The sequence below is a fragment of the Microchirus variegatus genome (assembly GCF_963457635.1).
Source record: "Microchirus variegatus genome assembly, chromosome: 4".
NCBI classification, from domain to species: domain Eukaryota; kingdom Metazoa; phylum Chordata; class Actinopteri; order Pleuronectiformes; family Soleidae; genus Microchirus; species Microchirus variegatus.
In genome coordinates this window covers 735,483-747,308 of record NC_139805.1, presented here as the reverse complement: position 1 = coordinate 747,308, position 11,826 = coordinate 735,483, and the positions used below count along the sequence as shown (strand labels likewise).

The 11,826-nt window shown below is 34.2% G+C and overlaps 1 protein-coding gene across 1 annotated transcript in view; it reads left to right on the top strand.

Annotated features, from left to right (window-relative positions):
- Positions 1-10,429: 10,429 nt before the first annotated feature.
- The window catches only part of myog (myogenin), a gene marked incomplete at its 3' end in the record, with an annotated part of 2,094 nt that continues 697 nt past the window's right edge, over positions 10,430-11,826 (top strand). Inside the window, exons 1-2 of the mRNA XM_083887723.1 lie at positions 10,430-11,147; positions 11,701-11,809. Coding sequence (XP_083743849.1) covers positions 10,614-11,147; positions 11,701-11,809 — 643 coding nt within the window. The 5' untranslated portion in view covers positions 10,430-10,613. The remainder of the gene's footprint in view (positions 11,148-11,700; positions 11,810-11,826) is intronic.

Sequence of the window (11,826 nt, the reverse complement as noted above, 5' to 3'; positions counted from 1 at the left end):
ACATCATACTATACTATGTCGTTCAAAATTTGAAAAAGAAAATTTGACCCAAAATTTTTGGTCCAAAATTTGACAAAAACGTCATACTATACTATGTCGACCAACATTTTTAAAAACATTTGACCCAAAATTTTTGGTCCAAAAAGTCTGGTCCAAAATGTTTGGTCCAAAATTTGACAAAAACATCATACTATACTATGTCGTTCAAAATTTGAAAAAGAAAATTTGACTAAAGATTTTTGGTCCAAAATTTGACAAAACCATCATACTATACTATGTCGTCCAAAATTTGAAAAAATCTTAGACAAATTTTTTTTGGTCCAAAATTTGACAAAAAACTCATACGATACTATGTCGCTCAAAATTTGAAAAAGAAAATTTGACCCAAAATTTTTGGTCCAAAATTTGAAAAAAAACGTCATACTATACTATGTCGACCAACATTTTTAAAAACATTTGACCTACAATTTTTGGTCCAAAAAGTAAGGTCCAAAATTTTTGGTCCAAAATTTGACAAAAAACTCATACTATACTATGTCGTCCAAAATTTAAAAACAAAAATTTGACCAAAAATTTTTGGTCCAAAATTTGACAAAAACATCATACTATACTGTCGTTCAAAATTTGAAAAAGAAAATTTGACCCAAAATTTGAGTCCAAAATTTGAAAAAAAACGTCATACTATACTATGTCGACTAACATTTTTAAAAACATTTGACCCAAAATTTTTGGTCCAAAAAGTAAGGTCCAAAATTTGACAAAAATGACATACTATACTATGTCGTCCAAAATTAAAAAAAAAAATTTGACCAAAGATTTTTGGTCCAAAATTTGACAAAAACGTCATAGTATACTATGTCGTCCAAAATTTGAAAAAATCTTTGACAAAAAAATTTAGGTCCAAAATTTGACAAAAAAAATTCACCCAAAATTTGACAAAAACGAAATACTATACTATGTCATCCAAAATAAGATTTTTTTTTATTTTTTTACAAATTGAGTATAGCATAGCAAAAAACGTCATACTATACTATGTCGTCCAAAATTAAAAAAAAAATTTGACCAAAAATTATTGGTCCAAAATTTGACAAAAACATCATACTATACTATGTCACTAAAAAAATTTGAAAAAAAAAATTTGACTATAGATTTTTGGTCCAAAATTTGACAAAACCATCATACTATACTATGTCGTCCAAAATTTGAAAAAGAAAATTTGACCCAAAATTTTTGGTCCAAAATTTGAAAAAAAAACGTCATACTATACTATGTTGTTCAAAATATGAAAAAGAAAATTTGACTCAATTTTTGGTCCAAAATTTGAAAAAAACGTCATACTATACTATGTTGTTCAAAATATGAAAAAGAAAATTTGACTCAATTTTTGGTCCAAAATTTGAAAAAAAACATCATACTATACTATGTCGTTCAAAATTTGAAAAAAACTATTTGACCCAAAATTTTTGGTTCAAAATTTGAAAAAAAAGTCATACTATACTATGTCGACCAACATTTTTAAAAACACTTGACCCAAAATTTTTGGTCCAAAAAGTCTGGTCCAAAATGTTTGGTCCAAAATTTGACAAAAACATCATACTATACTGTCGTTCAAAATTTGAAAAAAAAAATTGGACTAAAGATTTTTGGTCCAAAATTTGACAAAACCATCATACTATACTATGCCGTCCGAAATTTAAAAACAAAAATTTGACCAAAAATTTTTGGTCCAAAATTTGACAAAAACATCATACTATACTATGTCGCTCAAAATTTGAAAAAGAAAATTTGACCCAAAATTTTTGGTCCAAAATTTGAAAAAAAACGTCATACTATACTATGTCGACCAACATTTTTAAAAACATTTGACCCACAATTTTTGGTCCAAAAAGTAAGGTCCAAAATTTTTGGTCCAAAATTTGACAAAAACGTCATACTATACTATGTCGTTCAAAATTAGAAAAAAAAAATTTGACCAAAGATTTTTGGTCCAAAATTTGACAAACCATCATACTATACTATGTCGTCCAAAATTTGAAAAAATCAGACAAAATTTTTTTGGTCCAAAATTTGACAAAAACATCATACTATACTATGTCGTTCAAAATTTGAAAAAAAAAATTTGACCCAAGATTTTTGGTCCAAAATTTGACATAAACATCATACTATACTATGTCGTCCAAAATTTGAAAAAGAAAATTTGACCCAAAATTTTTGGTCCAAAATTTGAAAAAAAACGTCATACTATACTATGTCGACCAACATTTTTGAAAACATTTAACCCAAAATTTTTGGTCCAAAGAGTCTGGTCCAAAATGTTTGGTCCAAAATTTGACAAAAACGTCATACTATACTATGTCGTCCAAAATTAAAAATAAAAATTTGACCAAAGATTTTTGGTCCAAAATTTGACAAAAACATCATACTATACTATGTCGTTCAAAATTTGAAAAAAAAAATTTGACTAAAGATTTTTGGTCCAAAATTTGACAAAACCATCATACTATACTATGTCGTCCAAAATTTGAAAAAATCTTAGACAAAATTTTTTTGGTCCAAAATTTGACAAAAAACTCATACTATACTATGCCGTCCAAAATTTAAAAACAAAAATTTGACCAAAAATTTTTGGTCCAAAATTTGACAAAAACATCATACTATACTATGTCGCTCAAATTTTGAAAAAGAAAATTTGACCCAAAATTTTTGGTCCAAAATTTGAAAAAAAACATCATACTATACTATGTCGACCAACATTTTTAAAAACATTTGACCCACAATTTTTGGTCCAAAAAGTAAGGTCCAAAATTTTTGGTCCAAAATTTGACAAAAACGTCATACTATACTATGTCGTTCAAAATTTGAAAAAAAAAATTTGACCAAAGATTTTTGGTCCAAAATTTGACAAAACCATCATACTATACTATGTCATCTAAAATTTGAAAAAATCTTAGACAAAATTTTTTTGGTCCAAAATTTGACAAAAACATCATACTATACTAGGTCGTTCAAAATTTGAAAAAAACAATTTGACCCAAAATTTTTGGTTCAAAATTAGAAAAAAAACGTCATACTATACTATGTCGACCAACATTTTTAAAAACATTTGACCCAAAATTTTTGGTCCAAAAAGTCTGGTCCAAAATGTTTGGTCCAAAATTTGACAAAAACATCATACTATACTATGTCGTTCAAAATTTGAAAAAAACAATTTGACCCAAAGTTTTTGGTTCAAAATTTGAAAAAAAACGTCATACTATACTATGTCGACCAACATTTTTAAAAACATTTTACCCCTAAATTTTTGGTCCAAAAAGTCTGGTCCAAAATGTTTGGTCCAAAATTTTACAAAAACATCATACTATACTATGTCGTCCAAAATTTAAAAAAAAAATTTGACCAAAAATTATTGGTCCAAAATTTGACAAAAACATCATACTATACTATGTCGCTCAAAATTTGAAAAAGAAAATTTGACCCAAAATTTTTGGTCCAAAATTTGAAAAAAAACATCATACTATACTATGTCGACCAACATTTTTAAAAACATTTGACCCACAATTTTTGGTCCAAAAAGTAAGGTCCAAAATTTTTGGTCCAAAATTTGACAAAAACGTCATACTATACTATGTCGTTCAAAATTTGAAAAAAAAAATTTGACCAAAGATTTTTGGTCCAAAATTTGACAAAACCATCATACTATACTATGTCATCTAAAATTTGAAAAAATCTTAGACAAAATTTTTTTGGTCCGAAATTTGACAAAAACATCATACTATACTATGTCGTTCAAAATTTGAAAAAAAAAATTTGACCAAAGATTTTTGGTCCAAAATTTGAAAAAAAACATCATACTATACTAGGTCGTTCAAAATTTGAAAAAAACAATTTGACCCAAAATTTTTGGTTCAAAATTAGAAAAAAAACGTCATACTATACTATGTCGACCAACATTTTTAAAAACATTTGACCCAAAATTTTTGGTCCAAAAAGTCTGGTCCAAAATGTTTGGTCCAAAATTTGACAAAAACATCATACTATACTATGTCGTTCAAAATTTGAAAAAAACAATTTGACCCAAAGTTTTTGGTTCAAAATTTGAAAAAAAACGTCATACTATACTATGTCGACCAACATTTTTAAAAACATTTTACCCCTAAATTTTTGGTCCAAAAAGTCTGGTCCAAAATGTTTGGTCCAAAATTTTACAAAAACATCATACTATACTATGTCGTCCAAAATTTAAAAACAAAAATTTGACCAAAAATTATTGGTCCAAAATTTGACAAAAACATCATACTATACTATGTCGTTCAAAATTTGAAAAAAACAATTTGACCCAAAATTTTTGGTTCAAAATTTGAAAAAAAACGTCATACTATACTATGTCGACCAACATTTTTAAAAACATTTGACCCAAAATTTTTGGTCCAAAAAGTCTGGTCCAAAATGTTTGGTCAAAAATTTTACAAAAACATCATACTATACTATGTCGTTCAAAATTTGAAAAAAACAATTTGACCCAAAATTTTTGGTTCAAAATTTGAAAAAAAACGTCATACTATACTATGTCGACCAACATTTTTAAAAACATTTGACCCCTAAATTTTTGGTCCAAAAAGTCTGGTCCAAAATGTTTGGTCCAAAATTTTACAAAAACATCATACTATACTATGTCGTCCAAAATTTAAAAAAAAAATTTGACCAAAAATTATTGGTCCAAAATTTGACAAAAACATCATACATACTATGTCGTTCAAAATTTGAAAAAAACAATTTGACCCAAAATTTTTGGTTCAAAATTTGAAAAAAAACGTCATACTATACTATGCCGACCAACATTTTTAAAAACATTTGACCCAAAATTTTTGGTCCAAAAAGTCTGGTCCAAAATGTTTGGTCCAAAATTTGACAAAACCATCATACTATACTATGTCGTCCAAAATTTGAAAAAATCTTAGACAAAATTTTTTTGGTCCAAAATTTGACAAAAACATCATACTATACTATGTCGTTCAAAATTTGAAAAAAAAATTTGACCAAAGATTTTTGCTCCAAAATTTGACAAAACCATCATACTATACTATGTCGTCCAAAATTTGAAAAAATCTTAGACAAAAATGTTTTGGTCCAAAATTTGACAAAAAACTCATACTATACTATGTCGTCCAAAATTTAAAAACAAAAATTTGACCAAAAATGTTTGGTCCAAAATTTGACAAAAACATCATACTATACTATGTCGTTCAAAATTTGAAAAAGAAAATTTGACCCAAAATTTGAGTCCAAAATTTGAAAAAAACGTCATACTATACTATGTCGACTAACATTTTTAAAAACATTTGACCCAAAATTTTTGGTCCAAAAAGTAAGGTCCAAAATTTGACAAAAACGTCATACTATACTATGTCGTTCAAAATTTTAAAAAAAAATTTGACCAAAGATTTTTGGTCCAAAATTTGACAAAACCATCATACTATACTATGTCGTCCAAAATTTGAAAAAATCTTAGACAAATTTTTTTTGGTCCAAAATTTGACAAAAAACTCATACTATACTATGTCGTCCAAATTTAAAAACAAAAATTTGACCAAAAATTTTTGGTCCAAAATTTGACAAAAACATCATACTATACTATGTCGTTCAAAATTTGAAAAAGAAAATTTGACTCAAAATTTTTGGTCCAAAATTTGAAAAAAAACGTCATACTATACTATGTCGACCAACATTTTTAAAAACATTTGACCAAAAATTTTTGGTACAAAAAGTAAGGTCCAAAATTTTTGGTCCAAAATTTGACAAAAACGTCATAGTATACTATGTCGTCCAAAATTTTAAAATATCTTTGACAAAAAAATTTAGGTCCAAAATTTGACAAAAAAAATTCACCCAAAATTTGACAAAAACGTCATACTATACTATGTCATCCAAAATAAGATTTTTTTTTTTTTTTTTACAAATTGAGTATAGCATAGCAAAAAACGTCATACTATACTATGTCGTCCAAAATTAAAAAAAAAAAAATTTGACCAAAAATTATTGGTCCAAAATTTGACAAAAACATCATACTATACTATGTCGTTCAAAATTTGAAAAAAACAATTTGACCCAAAATTTTTGGTTCAAAATTTGAAAAAAAACGTCATACTATACTATGTCGACCAACATTTTTAAAAACATTAGACCCAAAATTTGACAAAAACTTCATACTATACTATGTCGTCCAAAATTATAATTTTTTTAATTTTTTTACAAATTGAGTTTCGCATGTTATAGCAACCTAAGGAAGTGATTTCAATGAAAACAAAGTGAGGACCGGCCAAAATGTCCTCACTCTGTAAAAATGACCTCACTTTGTTGGTTAAAAACCCCTCACTGGTCCTCAGTATGCTGCAAGTACAAGAACACACACACACACACGCACACACACACACACACACACACACACTGTTCCTGACAAGGATAACATTTATGACAGTAAAGGCCCCTAAACAAATACAAGTAGACTCACAAACGAGGACCCAAAGACACTTGGCCACACATTCACTGTGTATCTTGTGTAGTAATACTGTTTTCCCCATTGTGTGACTAATTTGCCTTCTACAGTTTATTTGGTTTCTAAGTGATCTTTAGTTGTTCCATCAACAGATGTGTTTTTCCATAATAAAAACCATTATAGTGTTATTAATGAATATATTTTAAATGGATGGATAGATGGAAAGACATGGAAAGGTAAATAGATAGAACTTTATTAATCCCCAAGAGAAATGAAGTATGTGGGTGACTTTTTTTTTACAAAACCCAAGGCCACTTAATAAGGAAAAGCAGTCGAAAAAACAAAGCAAAACACAAATATGATCTTAATATTGGTCTAAAGTGGATTCCACATGTAGCGGCTACATATTTTGACTCCCTCTCTGAGTTTAATGTGATTGAATTGAAGGATGAAGACATGGTGTGATGATGGTATGCAGAGTATTTGCACACAGACAGTAAACACCCTGTCCGCCTTGGTTTACTGCATCTCAAGTGTTCACTTCAAAATGCTGAGAGGGGGACTTGCTCCTCAAACAAGACACAAGTGTGCGCCTGACACTGCCACAAAACACACAGAAACACACACACACAAGCTCCAGTTCTGCTGACAATGGGTTAAGATGACAGAGGCTTATGAGTGACTCCGACACACTGCACACCCCCCCCCCTCCCTGCTGCACCTCGGAGTCCAACACAGGCGTCTTTGTGTTCGCTCCACCATCAGTGACGATCCATCACAGACTAACCTGTCAGCCCTCTGCTGCACTCTGCCTCCACACCAGACCCGAGGCCAAAGCCCGGGACGAGACCACAACCCACCAGCCAAGTTGCTAAACCACAGACTGACAGCCGGTCCCTGAGCACAAAGTCTTCAGTCTGTGTCGACAAGAAATTAACATCACATTAACATAACACAGCTTTTAAAGAGCTGTAACTTTTGGTGATTTCTTTTGTGTGTTAATGTTATAATTCTGCCTGAACTGAAGAAGTCTCTTGGATGAGATATGAAACATGTACAGTCTTTTGGATAACTGTGACTCGGGTGGTAAAGTGGCTTTGTTGCCTCACAGCTTGAAGGTCAACAGTTCAAATCCCAGTTCAATCAAGGGCCCTTCTGTGTGGAGTTGTAATATTCTCCTTGTGAATCAGCCGCACTTGCTTTGATTTTTGCTTTGCAGAATTTTGAAGTCTACGGTGGTGGAAGTTCGACCCCAATTGTTATTTTGTGTGATCACAATCCAGCAACCACATAAAGACAGGACAAGTATTTATTAACTAACCAAGGATCAAGGGGATCAAGAGATTTCACAACCTTTACAGTCAAATTTGTTCAATTTAGGCAGTTAGTGCCCAAATCGCCCCTATACACCGTCCGCCCATGATCAGTGGAACACGTACCACAGTTTGAGAACCATGGATCTAGACACTAATCAGAAGCGACGGGAATGTGATTGCGGACACACTAACTTGGGCTCCTGTCCTCTAGAATGTGTCACGTGATCATTATTATTATTATTATGTCCTCATTGTTCCAGAGCCTGGAATGTTGTGGTCATGAATATCAACATAAATCAATATTGGTGTTGATAATATTAATGATTTGTCTATTCCAATTAAGATTGTTTGAGTTTGCTTCATTCTCTGATCTCCTAAGACTCGGACCATCAGCCTCAGTCCATGGACTGTTCTCGCTCCGCCCATTTGACCAAAGAATTAAAGTGAGTGGAAATGACAATGGACAATATTCTGTAAATTTGTCTGAGCATTTTTGTGAGAAATGCTTCCTGTACACCTGCTTTCAATAAAGCACTAATAGAGAAATCCATTAAGACACAAGAACTTTGTGCGAGACACAGCAGATATTTAAACGTGCGTGAGCAGGAAATGCACAAGTGCAATTAATTAAATTTGATGACAGTTAAATGTGCCAGTAAACTACTCTACTGTGTCACAGCCCAGCAAATAACACACTTAAAAACCATTAATGTTCTTCCAATTTTTCAAGGAAAACACCTTTCCTGTCTTCATATTTCCAGTGTGTTTGCTGATTTTTGAGTTTTTAACCATTCCTAAACCATACTACACAATAATCTTATAGTTAAATCAACAGTATTAAGTTAATACTGTATTTACTTAGTTATTACATTTCATTTGTTTTGAATTCTGTGAAATCCTCTCTTTATGCGTCAGCATGTTCAGAGTGACAATAAAGGAACATTTAATGACTAACCCTGCACTGGTGTAGTTTTATAACATAAGTCTTCCTCTTCAGGGTCAAATACAAATTACACTTTGGCTGATATTATTTCCGTTTTACTACATATTACATATTCAGCATATGCAAAGACTGAGGTGAAACTTAAGAGCAAAATTCAATATTTTGGGGTACATGACCTTTGTGAAAGCAACATGTAGGGTTAACGTAAACCAATTTTTTATTTAATTAAAGAAAATTACCTTTGTCTTCATATTATGTTTTAATTAAATAAGTTATGCATTCACTCATTTAATAATAATGTTTTGTTTTATTTAATTTTTTACTATTTTTGGTTACCAGAGAAGAGGAATATAAGCTTACAAAGACTACATTTTATGTATTTTTATTCACATGTATTTTTCTTTAGCATGTGAACTTGAGACGTTACTAAATGCCGGAATGGAAAAAGTGTGTTTGGCATTCGTAGAAGACAGTTAATGCATCCAGAGAAGACAAAGGACATGTGAGTCATGTATAATGATCACGTGTCTTCATGTCAGCAGTTCAGTCCATGTGCATTTTTCCATCATGGCCACAAAACAGGGTAACATTTCCTGGCAGGTTATGTGTATGAGAGTGATTAACCTGTGGCAGTGATATGGGAAACACATGGGGATGTAACACATCTCACACTATGCCTGTCATTCTGTGGCCACTTCTCCGCTGACAGAAGTGTGTGTGTGTGTTTTGGCTGGTCGCTCATGCTTCCGGAAGCCAGTCTGATTTAGCCGCTGAGCTATGAGGTGAGACATGTCCTGGTGGGATTAACACCTGGTGGCTATAGGCTAATGCTACGACTGACTGGGAGAGGTCAGGACAACAAAGGCCGCAGCTCGACGTGATCATCCCATTATTGTCTCTTGATTCCTGAGAGAAACAGGAGCCGATGTGAAGTCGGCGTTTGACTGACTTTACTGTAGCCTCTCTGTTCCTGTACAGCTCTGCCTCATAAAGTGAAGAGGAATCATCTAAGAAGGAAAGTCAGATGCATGTGGGATATGTGGTCACATAAAACCAGGAGTCGCCAACAATGGCAGGAGATTTCACTGTGTGTCGTCTAAACATTTACACGTCTAACATCAACATACGTTCGTCTGAATCTTCAGTCACAACAGACTACAAGTGTTTCTCTGACCTAATTTTAGGTAAACAACCATCTCTGGCCTCTTTTTTGCCCCCATCAACAACTAGGAATCAAACAAGTTCTTGTCATTGCATGTCATTGGCTCCTAGTGGAAGTGACAGCTGACTCCAGACCCCCGACCCACCCATCAATGCCAGGGGACATGTATGGTGTCATGGAGGGAGACAAGAGTCTGGGATTAGCTCATTAAAATGGGCATATTTGATCCGAGATTATCCGTCCCATTTCCACGGGAACTTGATCATATCCTGGCCTCTTAAGAAAGACACCAGGGCACAGACCCACACACACGCGCACTCACATAAACACAAAGGGGTCTTAAAGCCCTAGAGAGCAGGGCCCAACAGAGATGTGAAGTGTAGATGTGCAGCAACAGCTAAACGTCGGGTCGGGTTTCTGGGGGCTCGTGCTAAATTTAACCCTATGATCCTGCAGCAGGCAGAGGGGTTTAAATGCCAGCCTACAGTTGCTCCACAACAGTTGTTCGCCAAACGTCTTCCACTCATCACAAACTCAGGCACGGGACGAGGACAGGAGCACACACACACACACACACCCACATACACTCCGACACACACCAGCTCCAGCTCCCAGGACAGAAGATCATATACAGTAGAGAACTTCCAGGGGAAGCAAGGATCTTTGTCCCCTTTAACCCAGACCACAGCGTTGTCTAGTATGGAGCTTTTCGAGACCAACCCCTATTTCTTTCCTGACCAGCGCTTCTATGAAGGAGGGGACACCTATTTCCCCTCTCGCCTGCCTGGGGGGTACGACCAAACTGGCTACCAGGACAGGAACTCCATGATGGGCTTGTGTGCAAGTCTGTCTGGAGGTGCTGGAGTTGGGGTCACAGGAACAGAGGACAAAGTCTCTCCGTCCAGTCTGTCGCCTCACTCCGAGCCCCACTGCCCAGGCCAGTGCCTGCCCTGGGCCTGTAAGCTCTGCAAAAGGAAGACAGTGACCATGGACCGTCGGAGAGCTGCCACGCTGAGGGAGAAGAGGCGCCTGAAGAAGGTGAATGAAGCCTTTGAGGCTCTGAAGAGGAGCACCCTGATGAACCCCAACCAGAGGCTGCCCAAAGTGGAGATCTTGCGGAGTGCCATCCAGTACATCGAAAGGCTCCAGGCCCTGGTGTCTTCCCTCAACCAGCAGGACAGTGAGACGGGACAGCAGGGACTTCACTACCGACCCAACACGACCCAGCCCAGAGTGAGTAGGACAGAGAGGACAAGGTCACATAGAGTGTTAAAGGGAAAAGGAAAGACAGGCAGGTCAAAGGTGCACAGGATGGAAACTGACAGGAGATGCTGAGAGAATCTTTTTTTTACTTAAGTAGAGAAAGAAAAACACAGCATAAGCAAATATTGGAAAAAATAGTAAAAGTAAAAAACAAAAAGTTTGATTAACTGATCTATTGATTCTCTAAAGCCTTCTTTGGAACTAATCAGAATAGGAAAATGTAAATCTGTGTTTAAATAATGTATGATTCAATGAGACTTCAAACATAAGCTTGATGTTAAATAATCTCTGATATCATGTTCTTCTATATTTTCTGATTGGACATAATTATTTCTCTTGCCGTGTGTAAGTTTCACTGTGAGTGGTCACAGCATTCTTATTGTCATATATTGTGTTTGTGTGTGTTTTTGTGCTATATTATAAACACTGTAGTGTGTGTTGGAGGTCTGTGTGGGGCAGGGTGCGCCGCGTCATAACACAGAGTGACTGACAGCAACTTCTGTTTGCATTTCCATGACAACAGGTGTCGTCGTCAAGCGAGCCCAGTACAGGCAGCACCTGCTGCAGCAGCCCAGAGTGGAGCAGCACTCCAGAGCAGTGCACGCAGAGCTACAGCAGCGAGGGTGTGTACAGTTCACACACACACACA